Below are 27,970 nucleotides of genomic sequence, written 5' to 3'. Positions count from 1 at the left end.
TTTTGAATTGTGTACACCTTTGAAGAATGGAAATGTACGAATATACAGCGATTATCTATAAAATTCTGGGGGTTGTGGTCCCCTCTACACCCATAAATACACACAAAGGAACCCTGGTTAAGAACTCCTGTTCTGGACACTTGAATTCTGGCTCAGTCGCTTTATTTGCAAGCACAAGTCACAATTAACCTCACATTTTCGTTGCTTCTTAACTACTGAAACCTGCAGGGGAATAATCAGTCACCACAACGCTGAGCGTGTATTAAAATACATCCTCCGTGGCTACATCCGCTGTGACCTCATACATAAAACCAAAATGAAGTAAGAAATGGGCGTTCACAGTAGGTTCCTGCCGTCAGAGCTCCAGAAACGCTGTCATCCTCAAATACACAAATGAACTTCAGAGGACTCCTAGGAACAACAATCCCAGGAAAGAATCCCATTCTTGGAGTCTCTCTATCCATTCGTTTCTAGAATCCTGACTCAGGGGCAATCCCTAATCTAAAATTCCCATCCTAAAAGCCATTCTGTGCCTTCTCACCAAAAACCTTCATCGAGGGCTTAGCATGTGGTTTCCCCCTTGGAGTCATTTCTCCGTGGCAGTCGTATGTGCCTGACAGGAGGGTGGAGAAAGCAGCAGAGAACCTAGGGCCATGGGTCCCTGAGACATTCCCCACAAGTCCACCGCAACCCACGCTCACATAAAGGACACGCATCTTACGTCCGCGTCATGCAAGGATAACCATGCACCTCTCAGTCTCACTACGGGAACTCACCGCCCGACACCACCCCGCGGCCCTTCGCACGCAATACGGCCTCTCACAAACACGCACGCTTCCCGATTTTCTCCCAGGGCTGCAACCACCGTCCCCGCTGCTCAAGCGCCCACAGCCCCGAGGGGGCGGGCGGACTCGCAAGGCTGCGCTCCCAAAGTCCACGCACGCTTTGAGCGCCTCCCGCAATCCCACCCTCAGCGCCACTCACCATCCCCCACGGGCTCGGGCTACGTCTGCACAGTCGTTTCCGGGGCGACCCACGCCGGTTTCTTCCTCGGACGGGTGCCACTCGCGCAGCGCGCAACAAGGGACACGGAAAAAAGGCCCGAAGTCAAAGACACCTCGTCGACTGTGGGAGGTACAGTACACGGTAGCAAAATTCCTAAAGCAAAGCTGCCGCCCCGGCCCGGCCGAGAGACTTCTGGGAGTGACTTCCGGACTGCGCGTGCGCAGCACAGATCTAGGTCCACTGGAGGCCTGACCCCAGGCTGAGGGCGAGCTCACTGGTTCCCACGGCCAGGGGGAGGCTAGTCCTGGTGGCACCGCACCAGCGAATTGTGAGGAGGGGACGGCGGAGCTCTTATTTTCCGAGGGCTCAGGCCTGTGTGTGAGGGTTCACCCTGTTGAGTCAGTGATGTGACCCCCTCCCCCACCAGGGTTATGGAGCACTTGACAGGTGAGCACCTGAACTTGGGTTTATGATCTAACCATGCTGTATGTTTGTGTATGTATTTGTGTGTGTATGCATGTTGGGGTGTATGTATCTTTCCTAAAATTCCCATTACACCTGAAATCACAGGTGCTTACTATATTTCCATTTTAGAGTCGATGCTTCTGAGATCAAAACAGGTACAAAGTTACACTGTTTAGTGGCAAAACCATGTTTCCAGGTTGGGATAAGCTGGATAAAGTAAGACTCTACCGTGTAATGTATTCTCATTGTAGAAAAGGAGAGAGTGAGTTTGGGTCCTTTTTAAGGTCACCGACTGTAGGAAATCTTAGAAACTTAGGAAAATAAATACTTTTTCACATTTCACAATATTATGCCCACCAGAAACTTTTTGTTACAGTGAAATTTTTCAGCCCTCTGTTGTTTTATGCATGGGTGGGCTTGACTACATAAAAGCCCATAGATGGAGAAACGTCTTTAATTTGTATTCCTGGTCATGAGATCCCATTGAAAAATATCTCGCTTCTTAGGCATGTGACAGTAATATAAATTGTGGACACAGACTTAAAATTTGGGAAGAAGAAGGTGTTATCAGGAGAATCAAGGTTACATCCATATGTATTTAGATTCATGAGGAAGTTGAGCAAATGGGAAATATAAAGTCAGTCATCAAAGAATGTCCATATTTTAGTTGTCACCACTATTATGTATTTGAAATGTGTAACGCATAACAATTCAAAAGGCATAGAAATGTTTAAATAAAAGATAAGCAACATTTCCTTACATGTATCCCAGTCATACATCAGCTCACCTTAAAGTCAACAACAATTTGATTTTGGTGTGTATCCTTCTGGAGAAGTTATTATCATATACAAATATGTACTTTCTATATATATGTATGTAATGATTAGGGGTTTGAGACCCTGTGAGGCTCAAATACATTAAGACAACACATGAAAATTTAGGCCTTACAATACAGGAGAAAGAAGGAAGCAACATGAAATATTTGCTCTTTAGTGATTTCATTATAAAAATTAATATTACAGTAGTCCCCCCTTATCCTCCGGGGAGATGTTCCAAGACCCCCAGTAGATGCCTGAAACCATGAACAGTACTGAACCCTATATATACTATGTTTTTTTCTATAAATATCTATGATAAAGTTTATAAATTAAGCTCAGTAAGAGATTAACAGCAATAACTCATAATAAAATAGAGCAATTATAACAATATACTGTAATAAAAGTTATGTAAATGTGGTCTTTCTCTCTCTCTCGAAATATTTTATTGTAGAAGTTTAATGCCTTTTCCATCTTAACTAAGTGCTTATCATGCACTGTTGCCGTAACGTTTGTCTGCAGCGTCTTGTGTCTCCATTTTCCTTTCAGTTCAGTCTCTGTCTTTGAGGTACAACAACAAAACTAGCATGAATTTCTTTTTCCTTCTTCACAGTTTCATGCGTGGAAAATTTGTCCTTATTATAGATCTTAGCAACCTCAGAAGATGATTTTATTTCTCTCCTTACTATGTGGGGAATTTTAATCTTTTCACTTGAAAGCAGCACTTTGTGGTATATCTGAACTGCCAGCATTATTACTCTTGCATTTTGGGGCCATTATTAAGTAAAATAAAGGTTACTTAATACTTGAACACAAGCACTGTGATACGGTGACTCTCGATTCGAGATGGCTACTAAGTGTCCAACAGGCAGGGTATGCTGGATAAAGGAATGATTCGTATCCAGACTAGGTCAGAGCAGGTGGTGTGAAATTTCATCACGCTACTCAGAAAGGCACACAATTTAAGACATGAGTTGTCTATTTCTGAAGATTTCCATTTATTATTTCACAATGCATGTGACCATGGAAAGCGCCACCACTCTGAAGCGGGGAATACTGTATCTCAAAATGTGGACATAAAAAACAGGGAGAGACTAATCATTCATAATACACCTGTACAATAAAAACCAATATAAATATTTTAATGTTTTTTCCGATATTTTTTATTGTGATAAAATACACATATAAAATTTACCATCTTAACCATTTTTAGGGCACAGATCCCTGAAATTAACCAAGCCTTCAGTTGTAAGTTGCATGCCTTTAATAGACTCCAGTTCCAAAATCATTACATCCAGACAGATTCTGCAGTGCAATTGTTGTCTACGTGGAGAGACAGATTCCTGATGTTTCTACTATATCATCTTCCCAGAATTTTCTAGTATGTGTGTTCTACGGATTTTTTGGTGTGCATTTTGAAGCACAAGTACTTAGTATGTAGTATCTCCTGCTTTGGCCCTTAGTACCATAGCAAAAAAACCCCAAGCAAACAAAAACAAACAAACAAACAAAACTTTCTCATTAAAAAAAGCACATTAACAAACATTTAATGACTGAATAATTATATTAGGGGTGTTTCATTATTTATTTAACAATCCCAATCTTTGGGGCATTTAGTTGTTTCCAATATTATGTGGTTGTAAACAATGCTGATATTAATATATATTTATACAGAAGACTTCCCTGCATATTTTGGACTACTTTCTTACGATAGATTGGTAAGATAAAATGACCAGAGAAATAATTTTTTAATGACTCCTAATTAAAATTTCCACCAGAACTATAAAAATTCTGAGTTCAGCTGTGCTACCATAACTAATTACTATTTTTTTTAAGAATAATTTTGGAGCTCTAGTCTTGAAATGCAATTACAATGGGAATCATTGCAGGAGAGAACACCTGGGGTATATAGATTTCAAGAACTCTACTCAAAGCTAAAGAGAAGCCCACTCCTTTCTTATTTTATGCCAATTCTTTTTCTTTTACCCTTTTACTAGTTTAAATATAAAAGAAAAAAAACAACATTAAATAATAGATATTCTCCTCCCACAAGATATTCACAGAACTACTGCATCTATGGTGATTCTCTTTTCTGGAATGGGCATACATCATCAGGTCGTGTTAAACATCAGAAGAACTAGATCTCATCAGAATCACATTGAACTAGTTGATTTATTTATTTCTTCCTTGACAGCGAGATAATCTGAGACTCGGGGGCCCCAGTAATTTCTGGAATTGGAAAAAACCACCTGGGACTGAAAGGGGATATTGGGTAAGTTTCATAACATTTTCTATCTCAACTGCAATGGAATGAACAAGACAACAGACAGATGCATTAAGTTGATTTCAAGATCTTTTCCCAAAACAGGCTTCTACCATAGGGATAATGTCTCAAGCAGAGAAATTCCTAATACTCCTAAATCATTTTGAAAACCTATTACTTATTTTTGAGGAGCCAGAATCAGATATGTGGAGCTGTAGACTGGAAGCAGAAGCAGTTAACAATGGTGATTTTAGGCAGTTTGCTGAGGAAAACTTTCTCCAGCCCTCCTTAAAGAATTCAACAAGGTTCAAAGCTTCAGGGATACTTGTGAATGTGTCCACATCTACTAGAAATACAGGAATTTTCTTTGATCAAAAAAAGTTGTATTGGGCACTTCCCTGGCGATCCAGTGGTTAAGTTTCTGAGTTTCCACTGCGGGGATGGAGATGGGGGGTAAGGGGGGCACGCAGATTCAATTCCTGGTTGAGGAACTAGGATCCCACATGCCAGCACGGCGAGGCCAAAAAAAAAAAAAAGTTGGATCTTCTAGAAATTTTTAAATGAGTAGTAAACAATGATTCATGTCAATAAAAGCAAAGAAAAACAAAACAAAAAATCTACTAGTTACACAGGTGCCATTTCCCCCGGTGTGCTGAGTTCCCTTCTCTTAACTGAAGTGCAGAGCTCACACTGAAGCCTCACAAAGCATCCCTTTCTGTACGCCTATTACATCTTCTAGAGTTTTGTTACCAAAAATCTGGAAAAACTAAAACATACTTATTTCTAAAGAGTTCACCTAAAATCTTCTATTCCATTTATCTCTATTATTATTTATGTAAATATTATCATAACAACGCTTCTTACTGATAAATTTTGTGACAGAAATATTATGAATTTACAGACTTTCAGTAAACCTAGTACATCCAACGTATTATACTTAGTATTGATGACTTTAAAAACATGTCTGTATTAATTAAACCAACAAACTTAAACGTGTTTTCACTCATTAAAAATCAGTCCTGGATCATGTGATCCTTTCAAACTTTAATTTGTTGTATTTAGAAATGTTTGACTTGTAAGCACTTATTTTCCTTTAAGCCAATTAGAGCTCATTTATGAATTAATTTTTACATAAAGATAGAATCAGAGATCTCATAGCTTCATTTTAAAACCTAGTCATGAATCAAGTATTTCAATATAAAACTTATTAGTTTATAAACAACAGTTGGAATAAGTTTAAGTTTACTCATTTGAGTTTTAAAAGTCCTCTTTTCGGGGTCCCCTGGTGGCACAGTGGTTGAGAGCCTGCCTGCCAATGCAGGGGACACGGGTTCGTGCCCCGGTCTGGGAGGATCCCACACGCCACGGAGCGGCTGGGCCCGTGAGCCATGGCCGCTGAGCCTGCGCATCCGGAGCCTGTGTTCCACAAGGGGAGAGGCCACAACAGTGAGAGGCCCGTGTACCGCAAAAAAAAAAAAAAATCACTTGACCATATACATAAGGGATTACTTGTGGGCTCTCTGTTCTATTCCATTTGTTGATATGTCTGTCTTTATGCAAGTACCACACTGTTTTGATTACTGGTGCTTTGTAGTAAGTTTTGAAATCAAGAAGTGTGAGTCCTCCAGATTTGTTCAAGATTGTTATGGCTACTGGCAGTCCTTTGAGATTCCATATGAATTTTAGAGTGGGTTTTTGTATTTCTGCCAAAAACATCATTGGGATTTTGATAGGAATTGCATTGAATCTGTAGATTGCTTTCATTAGTACTGGCATTTTAATAACATTAAGTCTTCTAATCCATGAACGTGGGATGTGTTTCCATTTATTTATGTCTTCTATAGTTTCTTTCAGCAATGTTTTGCAGCTTTCATTGTACAAATCTTTTACTTCCTTGGTTAATTCCACTATTTCATTCTTTTTGATGCTACTGTAAATGGACTTGTTTTTGAAATTTCCTTTTCATATTGTTCATTGTTAGTGTATAGAAACGCAATTGATTTTTACATGTTGACTTTGCATCCTGAAACTTTGCTGAATTCATTTATTAGATCTAACAGCTTTCTTATGGAATCCTGAGGGTTTTCTACATATAACATCATGTCACCTATAAACAGAGATGATTTTACTTCTTCCTTTCGAATTTGGATGCCTTTATTTTTCTTGCATAAATGATCTGCTGAGAACTTCCAGTACTACATTGAATAGAAGTGGTGAAAGCAGGCATGCTTGTCTTGTTTCCTGATATTAGATAAAATCTTGACGTTTATCAAATATTATGTTTGCTGTGGGTCTTTCATATAGCTTTTATTTTGTGGAGATAGCTTCATATATAGCTTTTGTTATGATTGAGATGATTTCCTTCTGTTCCTATTTTGTTGAGTGTTTTTATCATAAAAGGGTGTTGAATTCTGTCAAATGTTTTTTCTGCATTAATTGAGATGATCGTTTTCTTCCTTCATTTTGTTGATGTGACATATTACACTGATGAACTTTCATATGATGAACCATCCTTGCATTTCAGTAATAAATCCCATTTGGTCATTTTGTATAATTCTTTTAATATGCTGCTGAATTTTTTGCTAGTACTCTGTTGAGGATTTTAAAATCAATGATCATAAGAGACAATGTTCTGTAGTTTTCTTTCTTGCAGTGTTTTTGAGTAGCTTTGGTAACAGGGTTGTGCTGGTCTCAAAGAATCAGGTAGGAAGTATTCCCTCCTCTTCAACTTTTTTGAAAAGTTTGAGAAAGATTAGTATTAGTACTTGTTTAAATTCACCAGTGAAGCCACCAGATCCAGGACTTTTCTTTGTTGGGAGGTATTTTTTTGGCCATGCTTCATGGCTTGCAGGATCTTAGTTCTCCAACCAGGGATTGAACCCAGGCCATGGCAGTGAAAGCCTGGAATCCTAACCACTAGGCCACCAGTGAACTCCCTATTGGAAGACTTTTTTTGTGACTGAGTCAATTTCCTTACTACTTATAGAGTAGTTACCAGCTATTCAGGTTTTCTATTTATTCATGTTTAACTCCATGGTTTTGTTTCTAGGAATTTGTCCATTTCACCTAGGCTATCCAATTTTTGGCATACAATTGTTCATAGTACTCTCATAATCCCTTTATTTCTGTATAATTGGTAGTAATGTCTCCCCACTTACACTTTTTTGTGTGTGAATTTATTTTTTAATTTTGTATCACAACTTTTTTTTAATTCAAGTATAGTTAATTTACCCACTTTCACTTTTGATTTTAGTAATTTGAGTCTCCTCCCTTTTTTCTTAGCTCATTTAGCTAAAGGTTTGCCAATTTTGTTGATCTTTTTGAAGAACTTCTGGTTTCAAGATTTTCTCTGTTGTTATTCTGTTCTCTTATTTCATATACCACTGCTCTATTCTTTATTTCTCCTTCTGCTAGCTTTGTGTTGTTTGTTCTTTTTCTAGTTCTTTAAGCTGTAAAGTTAGGTTGCTAATTTGAGACCTCTCTTGTTTTTTAATATAAGCATTTATAGCCAAACATTCCCCTTTAGCACCACTTGTATGCCTTAAATTTAGTTTTCTTTGTCAATCATACTTCAGTAAAGCTGGTGGGAAAAAAAGATGGTCCTTGTTGGGGCTGTATACGTCTTTACCAAAAAATACAGAAACCTCACAGCCTCTGCTGGGCTTACTGCCATGAATAGCTATCTCTGTGTCAGACTTAATGCGTACTCCTTTGTTCTGCTTAATCACGGGTGTTAGTGGCACTCAGGCATGCCCCCAGTTTTCTGGATGTCACACCCCACAGGGAAGGAGTTTGTGTCCTGCCACTGCAGAACAAAGTGGGCTGTGTGCAACTGTATTGCCGTTGTCAGATGTGGAGTTGATCGGCTGGCTATGGGTTACTGACACATTGCAAGGAACTAGAACTTGTGCATCCTATCTTCTCTCTTGCTATAAGTAAACGCTGTTCTACTTCATCCTGGGGTGTATTTTTACTATTCTCCATGACCTCAAATCATGCACTGGTCTTTTTCTTGGTGGCACTTATCTGCCTTGCAACCTTGGCCAAAGAGCCTGGACACTCAGTAAATAGTGAAAAAGGGGGAATGCCATAAATGACTTTCTAATATAAAGTACAGTATAAATTCTCTGAAGGTGAACAGTATTTGGATCATAACTGAAAAACTTAAAACATTGTTTAAATTCCAAGGAGTTCCTGCCAGCCTAAATTATTTGATGCTTTATAAGAACTGAACCATGTAAAATCCTTCTCATATTCTCTTCATTTAAATTGTTTCTCAAGTGGTATAATTCCACTGTCTACTATACATATATCCCATAAAGTCTCTCTCCAGTATGAATTCTGTGATGTACCTTAAGCATTGAACTAAGTCTAAAGGACTTCCCGCATTTGTGGCATCCAAAGGGTTTTTCACCAGTGTGAATACTCTGATGTACTTTAAGGCTTGAACTGAGCCTAAAGGACTTCCCGCATTTGTTACACTCAAAAGGTTTCTCACCACTGTGAATACTCTGATGTCGAGTAAGGCGTCCATACACACTAAACGCCTTCCCACATGCCTTACATTCATAGGGTTTCTCACCAGTATGAAATCTGTGGTGTATAGTAAGTTGATGGCTACTCCTAAAAGTCTTTCCACACTCCTTACATTCATAGGGTTTCTCACCAGTATGAATTCTCTCATGTCTAACAAGATGTGAAGCATGACTAAAAGCCTTCCCACAATCTTTACATTCATAGGGTTTTTCACCAGTATGAATCCTGTCATGTTGTATAAGGTTTGAGGCTTGACTAAAGGCCTTCCCACATTCCTTACATTCATAGGGCTTCTCACCAGTATGAATTCTCTGATGTATTCTAAGTGTTCCAACGTCACTAAAGGCCTTCCCACATTCCTTACATCCATAGGATTTCTCACCAGTATGAACTCTTCCATGTTGAGCAAGGTTTGAGGCACGACTAAAGGCCTTCCCACATTCTTCACATTCATAGGGTTTCTCACCAGTATGAATTCTCTTATGTACTTTAAAGTCTGTAAGACGACTAAAGGCCTTGCCACATTCCCTACATTCATATGGTTTCTCACCAGTATGAATTATTTGATGTACTCTTAGGTCTGTATGACGACTAAACGCCTTGCCACATTCCTTACATTCATATGGTTTCTCACCAGTATGAATTATTTGATGTACTCTTAGGTCTGTATGATGACTAAAGGCCTTCCCACATTCCTTACATTCATATGGTTTCTCTCCATTATCAATTCTGTGATGTAGAGTAAGAGATGAACATTTTGTATAAATGTATGTTTTTCCATTGCTGATTATTTCGTATCTTGAGTCCAAATCTACGACAAATAGGAAAAAAAAAGTTTCTTTGACCACAAAACATTTTATAGAATTAAGAGAAAACTGAAAATTTCACCCATTAGAGATGGTTTAAAGAACTCTAAAATACAGTTATAAAACTTGAAAATTTAAAAGGAGGGCTCAGAAAAAGTAAATTTATGCAGTAGAGCACTGGTAGACAAAGACACGCACAGAACACATCCAGCCCTGATTTGTAGTGTTTGCCAATGTCTATGGTGTAAATACTCCCACCACAGGCAATTCCAAGCTATCAGTGTAATGTAACTGAACCTGGACTTAGGGATGATAAGTAAAATCTTGTCCCTAGAGAGCCAGTATCAGCCAGCTCTAAATACCACTTCCATCTAAAATATAAATATATACACATATAAAATTTAAAAAAGCAATTATACCTGATCATTCTTCAATTACAATTCCCCTAAAAATACACATTTCTGCCACTGTGACTCTTTCCCTCCTATGCATAGCCATGTGTGCTTTTATTTGTTCTTCATAACACATTAAGATATTGAGAGTCTTTACTTAGTTATTCCTCCCCTGACACTTTATTATTTATGATCCTTACATATGTTCAACCTGTTTCATTCCTTCATATCTTTTCTCAGGTCCTCTCTAGCTTTCCCTTTTAACCAAGGCCAACCATTCTGGTCATCCCCAGAAAAGTATGTCCATCAATTCTCTGACATATACCAGGTATACCAGTTGTATGGTATTTTGAACATTTAGGGACTTTGGGCAAAAGAGGGAACTTGAATTATATAGAAAAGTCTAGAAGAATGCCAAAAATTATATTAAAAAGAATTGGCAGTTGTGGGCTGAATGACAAAAATCTGTATGAAGTACCGTGAGCAAAATCCAAAGCGTTTAATGAGGGAGCTATGAGTTGAGGGCAAAAAAAATCTTCTTGTAACTAGAGTATGGTATGTGTACAAAAAGTTGAAATAATATTAACAACAATCTTCAAAATTGAGTAACAATAGAAATTAATAAATATTAGAAAACCAAAAACCCTTTCATCTAGAAATGGAAATGCCCTCTCCAAAAATGCTAGATCACTATGGAAAGAAAAAACTGAACTAAAAGAGTTCTAGTAAATGGACTACACAGAAAATAAGCACATATCAGAATTTTGGGCATTCAATTTCACCATGCAGAGAACTCAAAACTTAAAATAATTATCTCTATAAAAAAGGTGAGTTGAGGGCTTCCCTGGTGGCGCAGTGGTTGGGGGTCTGCCTGCCAATGCGGGGGGTGTGGGTTTGTGCCCCGGTCCCGGAGGATCTCACGTGCCACGGGGCGGCTGGGCCTGCACGTCTGGAGCCTGTGCTCCGCAGCGGGAGAGGCCGCAGCAGTGAGAGGCCCACGTACCACCAAAAAAAAAAAAAAAAAAAAGGTGAGTTGAGAATCAAAGCCTAATATGTAGAAAATAAACAACAAAATAGAGGAAGGCATAAAAATAAAGATAAAAGGAGAACATAATGAGTTAGAAAACAGTAACATTAACAAATAAAGAGCTGGTGCTTTAAAAAAATCATTATAAGAAATATTAGATAAACCAATTAAAGACAGTTAAAAACAAATAAAAATAAGAAAAGAGGAAAACAAGAACCACAGAGGGGGACTTCCCTGGTGGTCCAGTGGTTAAGAATCTGCCTTCCAATGCAGGGGATGCGGGTTCGATCCCTTGTCGGGTAACTGAGATCCCATGTGCTGTGGAGCAACTAAGCCCACGTGCTGCAACTACTGAGCCCACGTGCCACAACTAGAGAGACCATGTGCTGCAACTATGCAGCCCACACACTGTGGAGCCTGTGCACCACAACTACAGAGCCCACGCACCCTTGGGCCCATGTGCCACAACTACTGAGCCCATGTGCTCTGGAGCCTGCATGTCACAACTAGAGAGAACACTGCATGCCTCAACAAAGAACCTGTGTGCCGCAACAGAAGATCCTACATGCCACAACTAAGACCTGACACAGCCAAAAATAAATAAATAAATAATCTAAAAAAAAAAAAAAAAAAGAACCACAGAGGAATTAATTTAAATTACAAGGGTACTATGTGAATACTTTTGAAAGTATGAATAACTTTCTAGGAAAATTTATTAAAATTGAACACAGAAGAGAAAGCCTAAATCAACCAGATGCTACAGAATAAACAGAAAAACAGCTGCCAGGAAAAAATTAAGAAGAAGTGTCATAAGCATACTTCAACACCTATATTGTAATTTCTCAATATCTAGATCTAAAATATGGATACAGCATAACTGGACAAAGGGAAAATTTAGGAAGCCAGCAGGCATAACCCTAGAAATCTTATGCCAAAAAGAGAGGAAGAATTCAAAGGCTTGGAGAGTTTTGACTGGCCAAAACTAAAAAGACAGTAGCATAAAAATGATTGTGACAGATAATAAACCATGCAATAAAAAGCAATGAAATCAGCAATGATACAAGAGAAAAAAATTATTTCTCATCATTAAATAACTCCTTAATTGAAGAAGTTCTAGTTCCAGTATGGTAGCATGAAGTTCCTACAGCCTGCCCCCTCTCTGATTTCAACTATTAACACTTGACAAAATACAAAAATTAACTACATAAGGGCTGTAAATAAAAGCAGGAGGGCTTTGGAAAGGAGTCAGACTATACAAAGCAATCCAGACTGAGCTGAGTTTCTTGCTTAACTCACTCTCATGTCCTTGCTTCAAGGGCAGATCCCAGTTATTGTGGGGTAAGCATGGGCTACAAAAATTCCAATAGAAACTCCACAATGTTTCTGGCTATAAGAACAATGAGAGGGAGCACTGCCAAACTGGAAAGCAAAGGGGGGGAATGCTGGGACAAAAACAGCCAGAGAAGATTTCCTAATTTGGTATTTGGGTATAGATCAGTACAACATTCACTCTTACCAACAACAGCACATGCATGAGAAGGATATGAATCAGTGTGGCAACACTATACCTAGTAAACAATTTGAAAACCTTCCCACAAAGAAAATTCCCAGCACAGGCAGTTTCACTGGTGAACTGTTTCAAATACCTAGTGAAGAAGTACTACCAGTTCTAAACAAAACTATTCCAGAAAATTGAGGAGTGAATTAGTCTATGCAGCTAGTTACTCTGATACCAAACAGGAGAAAAACAGTATAAGAAGTGAAAATTACATACTATAAAACCTTGTAAACATATCTGCAAAATACTAAACACTATCTTAACTAACAGAATCCATCAATATATAAAAAAGGTAATACGTAATGCCTGTCTTAGTCCTTTTGGGCTACTATAACAAAAAATAAAGACTGGGTAGCTTATAAACAACAGAAATTTATTTCTCACAGTTCCAGAGGCGGAGAAGTCCAAGATCAAGGGACCAGTATGGTCATATTCTGGTGAAGGCCTTCTTCCTGGTTCATAGCCAGTGCCTTCTCAATGCATCCTCATATGGTGTAAGGGGTGAGGAATCTCTGTGGTAACTCTTAATAAGAACACTAATTCCACTCATGAGTGCTCCACCTTCATGACCTAAGCATCTCCCAAAGGCTTTCCCTCTTAAGGCCATCATCTTTGGGGGTTCGGATTTCAGTATAATACTGGGGGGTAGAAACATTCAGACCGTAGTGATGATCAATCTCAGGAATACAAGATTGGTTTAATATTTGAAAATTTCATCAATATAATTTATTATATTAACACAATAAAATTTATAAAACCCATATGGATCAGGTCTAAAATTTTTTTTAAAAAAAGCATTTAATAAAAGCCACATCCATCCCTCATAAAAAGAACTTATCCTAATAAAGATCATCTGCAAAAAACCCACAGCTAACACCATATCCAACGGTGAGAGAATTATGCCTACCACTTATGATCAGAACAATAAAAAGTTATGCCCTCACCACTTCTACTCAACATTGGACTAGAGGTTCCAGGCAGTGCAATAAATCAAAAAATAAATAAAGGCATGCAGGAGAAAATTTAAGAAACAAAAATGTCCTTAATCATAGATTACTTAATCATATGTGTAGAAAGTCAAATGTAAACTATAAAACAGTTACTAGAAAATAGTAATTGAGTTTAGCAAGGCTGAAGTATATACAACCAATATGTAAATATGAGCGAACACTCAGGAATTCAATTTTTAAAAATACAATTTAAAGTAGTATCAAAAATAGGACATAGTGAGGGATATATCTCACAAAAGATATGTAAGACCTGTACACTATAAACTATAAAACACTGCTGAGAAGAGTTAAAGGTATAAATAAATGGAGAGACATATCATGTTTATGGAATGTAAAACTTGATACTGTTAAGCTGTCAATAATTATTGCTGAATTGATTTATAGATTCAATGTAATTCCAATAAAAATCCCAGCAGACTTTTTTGTGGTCTATGATGAAATTGACAAGCTGATCCTAAAATTTATAGGGAAATGCAAAGGATCTAGAATAGTCAAAACAACTTTGAAAAGAACACAGTACAAAGACTAAATAACACTACTTAATTATAAGACTTATGAAGATACACTAATCAGGAAATTTATGTGTCAAGACATGTCAATTAATGGAACAGATGATCAGAAATAGATCCATACATATATGAAAAACTTACTTTCATCATTTCAAAGGCAATAGAGTGAAGAAAGGATAGTCTTTTCAAGAAATGATGCAGGAACAATTGGGATATCCATATGCCAAAAAAGAATCCATACTTTGATAAACAAAAATGAACTAAAAAATGGATCACAGACCTGAATGTAAAACATAAAACTGTAAAACTTTTGGAAGAAAACAGGAAAAAATGTGTGACCTTGGGCTAGGCAAAGAATTCTTAGATACAACACCAAAAACCAAGATTCATAAAGAATAAATGGATAAACTTGATTGTGTCAAAGTTCAAAACTTCTGTTCTCCCAAACACGCTGCTACAAGAATGAAAGGAAAAATCACAGTAAACAAGAGAATATTCAAAAAGGATATCTTTTAATGTAGAATATGAAAAATAACTTACAAGTTCAATAAGAAAACAAACAACCTGATAAAACAGACAAAAGATTTTAAAAGATACTGCACTAAAGAAGATAGCAAATAAGATCCTCAACATCGTTAGTTATTATGGAGAAACAGATTAAAACCACAACAAAATGACACTATATACTTACTTGAAAGGCCAGAATTAAAAAGATTGACCATACCAATTGTTCATAAGATATGGAGGATCCAGATCTCTCTTACAGCTGGTGGAAATGTGAAATGGTATAGAAACACTGTAAAATAGTTTCTTACAAATTTAAATTTATAATCTTATTTATCTAAATCTAAATTTAAAATCTTACAAATTTAACCATACAATCCAGGCATTCAACTGCTCGGTATTTGGCCAAAAGAAATGAAAGCATATATTCATTCAAAGACTTATAAACAAATGTCTACAGCATCTTAATTTGTTATTGCTAAAGACCAAAAATGTCCTTCAGCAGATAATGAATAAACAAATTGTGGTATAACCAAATACTGGTATAGTACTGAGTAAAACACACATAACAACATGGATGAACTTCAACCTAATTATGCTGACTGAAGGAAGATGAAAAACTTCACACTATCATTCTGTTTGTATAAAACCACAGAAAATGCAATCAACTCTATTGTGATAGAAGTAGAAAGTAGATCATTGCATACCTAAGGAAGTTGGAGGAAGACAGAGGAGGAAGATTACGAAGGGACAAGAAATGCAAAGTTTTGAAAAAAATCATTTTAATAGATTCAGATAAAGCATTTGACAAAATTGAACACCCATTCATAGTTTTAAAAAAAAAAATCAGCAAACTAGGAACAAAAGAAAACTACCTCAATTCAACAAAGGTCACAAATGAAAAAACCTACAAGACTTTCCTTTTTTTTAAGACTTCCACTTTCTATGCCAACATGAAAAACATAGTAGAGACCAGAAACAGATACAGATACATACAGTGATTTCACTTCTGACAAAGGCGCCAAAGCAATCCAAAGGGGAAAGGAAATTCTTTTTTTTTTTAAATGGTGCTGGAATAACTGGGTATCCATAGGGAAAACATGAGTCCTGAACCCTACTCACACCGTAATAAAAAATTAACTCAAAATGGATATATAATAGAACTAAACATAAAAGCAAAAATTATAAAAAGTCACGCAAAAGCAGGGAAAAATCTTTGCCACCTTGGGGTAGGCAAAGATTTCTTGGATAGTATACCCCAAAAAAATCATTAAAGAGAAATTTGATAAATTGGAATTCATAACAATTTAAAAACTCCTTGTAAGATATTGTTAATAAAATTAATAGGTAAGTCACACTGTGGCAAAAAGTTTTTAATGTTCCAAAAGGACTTCCTTTTGTTTCAAAATAAAGAACAGTTACCCTCAAATATAAGAAAATAATGATTTCAAATGGCTAAAGATTTGGATAAACACTCCAAAAAATATGAATGATCAGTAAATAAAAGAAACTCAAGATCATTAGTCATCATGGAAATGCAAAAAGATACCACTACATACCAACTATAATGTCTAGAATTTAAAGGACTGACAATACCAAGTGTTGGAAAGAAAATGGAGTAAGTGGAATGGAGCAGTGCAAAATTTCTAAAATTGTTAAACATGTAGTTACTACTCAACAATTCCACTCTTAGGTATTCATCCTATAAAAATACACGTACACAAATATTCATAACAGTTCTACTTATAACTAGTCCCAAACCGGAAACAACACAAAAGTCCATCAGTAGGTGAACAGAAACATAAATTGTGGTCTATCCATACAACAGAATACTACTTAACAAAAAATTGAACAAAGTAGTGATACACGCAACAATATAGACATACCCCAAAGTCATTATACTGACCAATGGAAGCAAAACATAACAGAATATATAATGTATGATTCCATATTTATAAAATTATTTTAAAAGGCTAATCTAATGTACATTGACAGAAAGTTGATCAGTGGTAGTTTGAATGGGAGTGGGCATGGGGCGTGGAAATTAATTGGGAAGGGAAACAATGGAAACCTTTCATGTACTGTAAATGTTGTGTATCTTGATTATAGTGGGAAATCTGGGTTGTTTACACTTTTTGACCATTAATACACAATGCTGCTGTGAGCAACCATGTACAAGCTTTTGTGAGATGTACATTTCCAATTTTCTAGAGTAGGTAGCTAGCTATGAAGGAAAGTGATGAGAAGAAAAGCATGACCTTCATTAGCTTGAAAAATAAGTAAATCACATGGCATGCCAGAAGATGGAAATTGCTAAAGAAGAAAATGAAATTGGAAAGAAGACTCAGGATGGCTAGGATCAGGGGAAAGGCTCACTGCAAAACCCCACTAAAAGGATGATATTTGGGCAAAGATCTAAAGACTATAAGGGAGTGCACCCTATTGACTGGATGGTAACTCCAAGTTTAACGTTTTAAGAAACTGACCAGCTGCTTCCCCATGTGGCTGGACCTTTATTTTAACCTATTTGTGTTTCTGACTCTAAAATGTATTTCTTACAGTTGCATCATGTTTTTTATTTTTAAACCATTCTGCCTACGTTGGTCATTTAAATGGAGTGTGCACTCAATTTACCTTTAATATAATTACTGATAGAATTTATGGTTAAAATTTGTTACATATTTTCTATGTGTCTTAAGCCTTTCTTCCCCTTCTATCTCTTAATTATTACCTTCTTTTGTGTTAAATAGATATGTTCTAGGATGCCATTTGATTTCCTTTATTATTTCTTTTACTATATATTTTTTAGTTATTTTCTTAACGGTTTTCCTGGGAATTACAATTAACATCTTAATCTGTAACAATTTAAATCTGATCAATACCATCTTAATTATAATATTATAAAAAACTATGCTACTGAATAGTTCCATTCATTCCCCAAGCCAAGATAATTTGAATGCTTAAAAAAAATAAACAGGGCTTCCCTGGTGGCGCTGGTTGAGAGTTCGCCTGCCGATGCAGGGGACACGGGTTCGTGCCCCGGTCCGGGAAGATCCCACATGCCGCGGAGCGGCTGGGCCTGTGAGCCATGGCCGCCGAGCCTGCGCATCCAGAGCCTGTGCTCCGCAACGGGAGAGGCCACAACAGTGAGAGGCCCGCGTACCGCAAAAAAAAATAAATAAATAAAAAACCATAAAATAAAATAAACAGAAGAGGGAGCCCTTAAAAATCACAAATTTAGAAAAGGCATCCAGAATCTTGACTCCTTTCTCAAAACTGAGGAAAATTAATCTCATATATAAATGACCCCCCATCCCCCAAAAAGGCCCAAGGTCAACTTCTATACAAGAAATTATATGACTAAAGTTAATGACAGTTATAGAGACAATATATATATACATCTAAAGCAAATGCCCTGAAAACAAGGAAAAATACTATACCATACTATTCAATAACATGCTAAAAGACAAGAAAAAACTTTTAGATAAGAAAAATCATAAATGAGAATTAGAAAAACTCAGAATTGGGTGATAGAGCTCACAAGTAAATTTCAAATAAATGAAAAATAATGAAAGAATACGAACCTAGAAAGAATATGAGAATAAATCCAACAGATCAATGTTAACACAAATAAGAATAAAGAAATATTTGAGAAGGATATGAAAATGAATTACAGTTTAACCTATAGTTGTTTTATCTAGGCTTCTGTGTAAGTCTTATGATTAAAGAAAAGGTGAAAATCATATTTAAAAAACGAAGACAAAAAACCTAAATCACATTAGGGATCCTAACTACTCTTAGAAAACAATTCTACTAATTCTTCATAAGGATCCACAAAATCTAATAGGATCTTTTCCTTCCTAACATACTAGCTTCATGTCCTGTTAGTCACCATTCACTAACTGATCTAGATGCTACTACTCAAACACGCAAACCTCATCCCCCTTGAGGGCCTTTGCATGTGTGGTTCACTCTCCTTGGTTGTGCTTTCTCATACAGTCAAAAAGCCTGTGACCTTACTTCCTGTCTCTGCACAAACGTTAGGAAAGGGTTCTTGATCATGCTACCTTACCTAAATTTGCTGTGTTCTTTGTTAGTGTCCTTTATAACATATTTCACTACCTTATATTATTTATCTATTTATTTCATGTTAATTTCTTCCTTAACATGGTATAATCTCCATTACTGCAAGAACATTATCTGCCCTATTCAGTATTACTGGGTTGATTATGCCAAGCACAGTGCCAGCTCAGACTATTCAAATATTTTCCAGGTATAGGAATGAATGTATTTTTAGACAAGAGTCACATTGAAAAAGAGGATCTGGAAAGAATCTGGTCCAAAATACAGGTAAATGGCTACACCATGGAAGGAAAGGGACTAGCCTGAAATTGGGAGGGGAATATGAGAAAAATAACATGGTGAATGATTAATGAGCTTAAGATGAAGTTGAGATACTTCCTCTTCACATTACAAGACTTTCCTTCACTGAGAAGAGAGCTTTCCAATTAATGTTTCAAGGATGTGTTTACCAAGTGTATTTACCACCTGGGCTATCACTTGCACAAATGACTTCTGCCTGACCTGCTCTTACGTACCTGTACACCAACTTCTTGTTTTTTCTCTCATAAACATCCAGGGTTCTTTTCCTTGCTCCAGTAAGGTAATTACATTTGGCTTAGAAATGGAATGGCCTGCTTTAAAGAAAACAGAATGCCACAGGTTGCAGAAATAAATTGTAACTAGTCAAGGTAAAATTATAATTATGATAATAAAAGATCATAATGATATTGACTATTTTAGAGAATGAGAAAATTAAAGGATAAGAGTCAGTTAGGTAAGGCAAAGTTGTTGTTTTGCTGTATTTAAAATTCAAACTCATATGTCCTCTAACTCTAGAGAGCAAACATAATGTGGTTAAAAACATATTTTGAAGCCTGGGATCAATTCCTGCCTTTGCTACCTTCCAGGTGGGTATAACCTCGAATAATTCACTTAAACCCACTATACCTCAGTATTCTCATTTATAAAATGGGGATAATAATAGTACTGCTGGGGGAATTAAATCAGTTAATACTCTCAGTTATTTTAATCAGTTAAATCACATAATGTGCTTAGAATAATGACTACTACACAGTAATCAAAATGTTAGCTATTAACATTATTCTTATGCTCTAATGTCACTAGAGGATACAAGAAAAGAGAGCTATAAGATATTCATTCCATTTTGAATGTAATTTTCATGTATTACAACTTGCAACCACAAATCAGATGAACTTCGTTTTAAGAAATGAACTGCTTTTGGTACAGTTTTAAATAAATCCCAATTATGCAATCCATCACCATATAAACTGTAGAGGCTCTTTTGATACCGAGAGCAATTTAGGACCCTCTGTCAAGCTGATATCCCTGAAACTGTTTCAGATCTTAAAATGGAGTATTAGAGCAATCTGGAGCACAAATGAATAAAAAACTTGGATCCTTTGACCATGGTTATACAGTATATGCCACAAATACCTAATTTAGCTGCTTGGTCATTATGGAAGAGATGCAAATATAAAAAAAGAACACATGGAGATGTGAATATGATTGAAGGATAGGGAAGATAAAAGTGTTTAATGGAGCTGCCATTTCTAACCTGACAAAGCTCAGACCATGTTTTTGGGAAGAGGAAAAAAAGCAAATTTAACTAGTTTCTGGAAAGGCAGCCCTGAAAATTACAGTAGAAAAAAATACACAGCCTATAGAGCAGATTCTAAATTAATCTAAATTATTTGAAGCGGATGAACATACCCAGTGAGACCAAGTTACCATAGTTCTCCATCATCACATCCCGGTACAAAGTCTTCTGAACGAGGTCAAGACATTCCCACTCCTGCTGAGAGAAGCCTATGGCCACATCACTGAATGTCAGTGATCCCTGAAACAGTAAACACATGTATCACTGGGCAAATTAAAGAAAATACTTTGAAAGCAGAAGCAGGCGTTGATGGACTTCTCCATAGGAAAAGAGAAAATGAAAGTATGTAGGCTGGCAATCTATGATGTGGAAGGAGACTTAAGCACAAAGTATACATATTTTTTAAGAAGCCTGCCAACACAGGTCAAATGTCTTCAGTATTCTGGGATACTTCTAAATATCTGAACCATTTGGAAATGGGCAAAATAATGTTTCCCTCCTAAATTAAAAAGCGTATATACAAGAGTAATGTCCAAATGGTATCTGCCTCAAAAATTCTCAATAAATAAATATTTCTCCAAATTTTAAAAACTGGGTTGCATAAAATTAATACGATTTTCTTCAAGTATCAAGTACTATTATGTTAGATCTTGCCATAAGCATTTTTGCTTGATTCAATAAATCCATTTATTATTTTGGCATATGACATTGTATTTTATAAATAAATCAGATTTAATAATTTATACAATTAGATGCACATTTGGAAGGTTTTCCACAATTGTAAGGTTCTATTTTCACCAACTACATATAATGATATGCATTTTTGTTGCCATCTACCATTTCTCACTGAACACTTTCCTGATTCTGAGTGTAGTAGGTAACCTCATTGATTACCAGTGATCTCCATTTCCTGGTATTTATGTCCTAATGTAATCCTCTCCCTTTGAATGTGGTCTGAACCCAGTGAGAGAGAATTATTTCCAACAAATATAGAAAAGTGATGGAATGTCACATCCAACATTAGCTTATAAAAAACTATGATTTCCACATTGCTTATTCTCTCTTGCTGTCTCGGTCACTCTGATGAAGCCAGCTACCACGTGTGAGCTGCCCTAAGGAAAGCCCCACATAATAAACCTCTTTTGGAGGAAGACGCGGTCGCCGCTGTAGCGGAGCCTCGGGCCGTCCACTCCTGCTCCTGATTCACTGCCGTTCGCTCTCGCGGAGGAACAAGTTGGTCAGGAAGCCGCACCGCAGCTATGGCTTTTAAAGATACCGGGAAAGGGGCTTCCCTGGTGGCGCAGTAGTTGGGAGTCCGCCTGCCGATGCAGGGGACGTGGGTTCGTGCCCCGGTCCGGGAGGATCCCACATGCCGCAGAGCGGCTGGGCCGGTGAGCCATGGCCGCTGAGCCTGCGCGTCAAGATACCGGGAAGACTCCCGTGGAGCCCGAGGTGGCGATTCACTGGATTAGAATCACCCTCACCAGTCGCAACGTGAAGTCTTTGAAGAAGGTATGTGCTGATCTGAGCAGAGGCGCGAAGGAAAAGAATCTCAAAGTGAAAGGACCGGTTCGGATGCCTACCAAGACTCTGAGAATAACTACAAGGAAAACTCCTTGTGGTGAAGGTTCTAATATTTGGGATCGTTTCCAGATGAGGATCCACAAGCGACTCACTGACCTGCAGTCCTTCTGAGATTGTCAAGCAGATCACTTCCATCAGTATTGAGCCAGGAGTCGAGGCTGAAGTCACCATTGCAGATGCTTAAATCAACATTTTTAATAAATTGATAATCAGTTGTTAAATATTGTTGACTTTTATTCATAATACTGACAGGTCTTGGGAATAGAGTTGTGCTATGGAATTCATTCCACCTTTTAAGTAGAATAATTAAAATTAGATGGGTAACCTATGTTTTACTCTTTTTCATTATATTTTCCAGGGGCCACTAAATTAGTTTACATTTGACATTATTTGAAAACTGAAATGTCTTAGCTAAATAACATGTGAGACCTTGTGTTGATGATGAATATATACAGTTCTGGCTGCCTATTGGAGCTTTTCCAGGGAACATGTGTCTGGGTTCTACTCTGGAAAATCCGATTTAATTGATATGGGGTACTATCAAAAGTTTCTGGGGTGATTCTAATGTGTACAGCCATGGTTAAGAACCTAAGGTACTAGAGGGCAAGTAACTCAGGGAAAATAGATCTTAAATTCCAGCCCTGGCTCTGCCAGTTTGTCATAACTCCTTTTAAATTTGAAAAATTTCAAAATGTTTTTGAAACTTTGTTAATAAATTTTATAGACAAAAAACAACAAAACAAAACAAAAAAACAATAAACGAAGAGCAGTCGCCAGCCAACAGCTACTGAGGAAGTGAGGCCCTCAATGCAACAGCCATGAAGAACTGGATCAAGTCAACAACCACTTCAATGAGTTCGGATGCAGATCCACTCAAAGTTGAGCTTTAAAATGACTGCAAACCCTGACCAACACATTATAACCCTGTAAGAGACACAGAGCAGGAGAGCCAAGCTAAGCAACATCCAGATATCTAACTCACTGAAACTGTGAGATAAACGGTTGCTGCTTTAAGATGCTATGTTTCAGAGTAACTCATTATGCACTAAAAGATAATTCATTGATTTAAATGATACTGAAGAAGGCTGGTCAATTATATAGATGTTACACAAACTTAGCATGTCTCATTCAACAACAAAATAGCCTTAGTGTTTATGTCTCATGGCTTTCCTACCAAATCCATGACCTCCATGTTCAAAGCCCCAATCATATACTACTCATCCATACAAAGCAGGAATTTCATACCATATTAAGATTCAGGTCATTCAATGATAAGTTCCACCTCATCTACCTGGAAATCTCGGATCTGTGGAAAACTTCAAAGTCTTACCATGGATAGTTAAACAGAACCATTGTCTCCATCTCCAAACTACAGATCTGACCTGCATAGCATAAATTTCTACTTCAAAGAACTTACCCCACTGTTCCATCACTGCCCTTAATTGAAGAATGGGCACTTAAAATATATTGAAAATTTTGGACAATAATTACATGAACACTAGTTAGTTTTGAATGGGCCATACGGAGACAGTGCCAGGTAATTTGGCCACATATTTCTCTGGAACAATAGCTAGGAAACAGGTTATTTGAGGGAACTTTCTGTTAGGAAACATCAGGAAAATTAATGAAAATACTTACATGACCAAAAAAAAAAAAAATACACATATTTCAAGAAGGAGAGAAACATCAACTTACATGGGCCATGGTTTTAGACCTGCAAGAGATGATCAGTCCTCTGGGCTCCTCTACCAGAAAAGCAGAGTCCAGAAAATCCAGACCTGGGAGAAGAGAAAGACCTTGAGACCAGTTGTATTTTAGTGTTTCCTCACTGGGTTTAAGTTAATATTACCATTTATGCTCTTCCATTCCAGATTCCAAATTACTTCATATCACACACAACTTGGGTAAGTTAGGATTCTGGACAAATCCATTTCCTCACTCAATTCCTAGGAGTCTCAGCTGCAGTCATTTCTGCATTGAAACCAGACCCAGATACTTCAGTAGAAAATTTTCTGGCCAATGTACCATTGTTACCAGGTTGACGTGAAACTAAGATTGGGCAGCTCTGTCCTGCTCTGAGCAGATCTTCTTCTCTCCATTCCCAACTTCAAGAGAAAAGAGGCCACATAATCCAAATCAGAACCTCTTTCTGGGCTTGAAAGTGGGTGAAGTTGATCAAAATATTAGAGATGGACAAGTAATGTTCAGCATTCTGAGTCCAGCAAAGCTTATTAGTTAAATATATGACCAATATTATACTAGATTATACAAGTAGTCATTCAATGTTAAATTGGGAAGAATATTTAAGGACGTGGAAAATGTTCCATATATAATGTCAATAGAAAAATCAGGTTGACTAATATATTTCTATTTATAAAATATAAGAGCATATTAATCAATACAGAGAAAAGAATGACAATCATAAAACAGAAAATAGAAAAGTCTGGAAATATATATGGCCATATATTAACAGCTATTATATTTTTGGTTATGTTTTTATTGTTTTGTTTTTTAGGGGGTGTTTTTAGGAATGAAGTACTGGGTATTCAGTTGTTTTTAGTTCATACATGAAACAATCAAAACTAGTGAAGACATAAATTATACCTTTGCCATGATCAGAATTTGACATCGGCAATCCCTATCTTTTTGCTTAGATCTTGAGTTTTGGGTTTTTTTTTAAGGTTACTTCATAATCATTGTAACAATTGACATAAGAACTTGAAATTTTTTTTTTTAATTTATTTGTTGCTGCACATGGGCTTTCTGTAGTTGCGGCGAGCAGGGGCTACTTTTCATTGCGGTGCACGGGCTTCTCATTGCGGTGGCTTCTCTTGTTGCGGTGCACAGGCTCTAGAGGGCAGGCTCTATAGTTGTGGCGCAGGGGCTTAGTTGCTCCTCAGCATGTGGGATCTTCCCCAACCAAGGCTCAGACCCATGTCCCCTGCATTGGCAGGAGGATTCTTAACCACTGTGCCACCAGGGAAGTCCAAAATATGTTTTTTTCTAAATTTGTTAAGGTGAAGACGTCCACAAAGTTCTTTGTTCTTTAAATTCAGATCATTGGGATGTCTCTGGCAGTCCAGTGGTTAAGACTTCACCTTTCAGGGACTTCCCTGGTGGCACAGTGGATAAGACTCCATGCTCCCAATGCAGGCAGCTCACGTTCTATCCCGGGTCAGGGAACTAGATCCCACATGTATGCCGCAACTAAGAGTTCACATGCCACAATTAAGGAGCCCGCAAGCCACAACTAAGGAGCCCTTCTGCCGCAAGTAAGACCAAGGTAACCAAATAAATAAATAAATATTAAGAAAAAAAAAAGACTTCACCTTCCAATGCAGGGGGTGCAGGTTCGATCCCTGGTTGGGGAGCTAAGATCCCACATGCCTTGGGGCCAAAAAACCAAGAAGCAATATTGTAACAAACTCAATAAAGACTTTAAAAATGGTCCACATCAAAAAACTTTAAAACAATTATTTTAAATAAATAAATTCAGATCATTTTACTATATGGCTTATATTTTGTTTCCTTTGGATCCCAATATCTCATTTTATAATTTCTTCTCAGTTATGTTGGAATTCTGACCACAAAAAACTTGGGAACAGTCCCTGAGTAATCTCTTTTGTGAAGTGATGACAGTCTCAATACAGCTTTATTTCAGATCTTTTCAACAGAAGAATTTATCTTGTTTCTGAACCTGTCAGTTTTGTCGTGATATCCTCCAGATAGCTGCTGAATTATCTTACCTATTAATTTTGCTATACATCTAATATCATTAGAATGAAATCTACAAAATATAAAGGTTATAGTAAAAAAATCCACTTATTGCCATACAGATCCCATGTGTTCAGTATTACTTGTTTATATGCTTACTGTCACTATAGTCACACTGATGTCTCCTTTAGGCAGGTCACCTAACTCTCACCAGTGGCCTTTATCACACACTAGCTTTCAATTATTCATATTCAGATTTTAACTTCCTTCACAGATTATATGTACTCTGAAGGACGTAATTATGTCTTTTTAGTGGCTGTATTACTTCAAATATTATACTTTCCAGGTCTGACATATTTTAAACAATTAAAAGAAGTATGATTTTTGACTACAAAATACCACTTTTAGAAAAATTTTAAAGGAAATAACTTACAGAAGTTCACAAGGTATATGCACAAGAATGTTCATCAGAGAATAATTTTTGATAGTCCAAAATTAAAAACATAAAAATCTCACAGCAGGCAAACAGGTTAACTATATTATAGTCTGCTATATTGTGACATACTATGCCTTTTTTTTTTTTTTTTTTTTTTGGGTGCATTGGGTCTTTGTTGCTGCATGGGCTTTCTCTAGTTGCAGCGAGCGGAGGCTGCTCCTCGTTGCAGTACGTGTGCTTCTCACTGCGGTGGCTTCTCTTGTTGCTGAGCATGGGCTGTAGGCACGCGGGCTTCAGTAGTTGTGGCAAAAGGTCTAACTAGTTGTGGCTCGTGGGTTCTAGAACGCAGGCTCAGTAGTTGTGGCTCATGGACTTAGTTGTTCTGCAGCAGGTGGGATCTTCCCGGACCAGGGCTTGAACCCCTTTCCCCTGCACTGGCAGGAGGATTCTTAACCACTGCGCCACCAGGGAAGTCCCCCCATGCCATTCTTAATAAGAACGATATTAAACCATATAATTGACGGAAAACAATATTAAAAGAATTGCTCGGTGAAGAAGGCAGGTCTAAAAAAGTATGCATAATTTAAGAGGTGGCATCCCGTTGAAATTAAGAAAAATATTTCAATGCCGATTTCCTCATCAGCAAAGTAGGGATAAAAATATCACATACGATATATGACTAGTTTGAAGACTAGGCAAAATAATTCAAATACACACTAAATTGTATATCATGATGACTAATGTAAATTATCTATCATTATTGAAGAACAAAATCATTCCATGTTCCTTAATCTTTTATTATAAAAGGAAGCTAATTCTGGTGCTTCCTGGTTTTATTATATTAAAACTTGTGCTTCTTGGGTGTCCTCTTTCTTCTAATTCTAGTATTTAAAATTTTAGGAGGTACGTTTGAAAAAGCAGATTTCTGCTTAATAAAATCATTAATTAAAAAGAGAGAGAGAGAGATCAGACAAGAAGAGAGAAAATGTCCCCTTCCTCAGTCCCCAGCAGCTATAGAGAGCAAGAAAAACTGTTCAGAATCATAAACCTGTTCAAAGAACATCATGATAAAACTGGGAAAACTAACTGGAGAATGGAATCTTATTCTTTGCACAGTATAGAGATTTATGTAAATATTTATAAATATAATCTTTATTTTCTGGTATAACAACAATGTTTGGAAATATTGTTTGTACTTGTAAGACACCTGGAAATCAGAGATTAGTGTTATTTTTTCTGAAAACAAGCTTAAATCTCTAAATTATTAACTCTGAAAGCATGTCTTACTTAGTAATATGGTGCCCTGGTAATTAAGTTTTAAATAACATTTGTAATAACTAAAAGGTTTAACTACTTGTAATGCTTTTCACACAAGATTCTCTGCCCTTCCCTCTTCTCCCTACATGTACAGGGGTATAAAGAAAACTATCATTGGATTAGATTTCTTTTTTGAACTATGAGTTGAACCTTATCTCCTTTATTTGATCAATTTTATTCTGCCAAAACAAAACCACACAAAATTGGAAAAATATACACCAAAATGTTAAAGTGACTATCTCTAAGCAGGGAGATAATGGGTTATCCTTGCTTTCTTCTCAGTAAATTCCCTAAAGAAATGAAAATTTTTTGCAATAAGCCTGTATTAATTCCATCATCATAAATAAAA

The 27,970-nt window shown here is 36.9% G+C and overlaps 1 protein-coding gene and 1 pseudogene across 1 annotated transcript in view; one reads left to right on the top strand and one right to left on the bottom strand.

The window, feature by feature from the left end:
• Positions 1 to 3,339: 3,339 nt before the first annotated feature.
• LOC117309116 (uncharacterized) overlaps positions 3,340 to 27,970 on the bottom strand; it is a 38,731-nt gene continuing 14,100 nt past the window's right edge. The window contains exons 2-5 of the mRNA XM_073795783.1: positions 23,850 to 23,932; positions 20,684 to 20,810; positions 19,489 to 19,587; positions 3,340 to 9,895 (exon numbers count right to left, since the gene is read on the bottom strand). Of these exons, the coding sequence (XP_073651884.1) occupies positions 8,850 to 9,895; positions 19,489 to 19,587; positions 20,684 to 20,810; positions 23,850 to 23,858 (1,281 nt within the window). The 5' untranslated portion in view covers positions 23,859 to 23,932 and the 3' untranslated portion in view covers positions 3,340 to 8,849. The remainder of the gene's footprint in view (positions 9,896 to 19,488; positions 19,588 to 20,683; positions 20,811 to 23,849; positions 23,933 to 27,970) is intronic.
• LOC109550837 (small ribosomal subunit protein uS10-like) lies at positions 21,969 to 22,338 on the top strand (annotated as a pseudogene).

The sequence above is a fragment of the Tursiops truncatus genome, chromosome 19, assembly GCF_011762595.2.
Source record: "Tursiops truncatus isolate mTurTru1 chromosome 19, mTurTru1.mat.Y, whole genome shotgun sequence".
Classification (NCBI taxonomy): Eukaryota; Metazoa; Chordata; class Mammalia; order Artiodactyla; family Delphinidae; genus Tursiops; species Tursiops truncatus.
The sequence above is the reverse complement of the archived record's forward strand: the minus strand, read 5'-3'. Positions and strand labels throughout refer to the sequence as shown.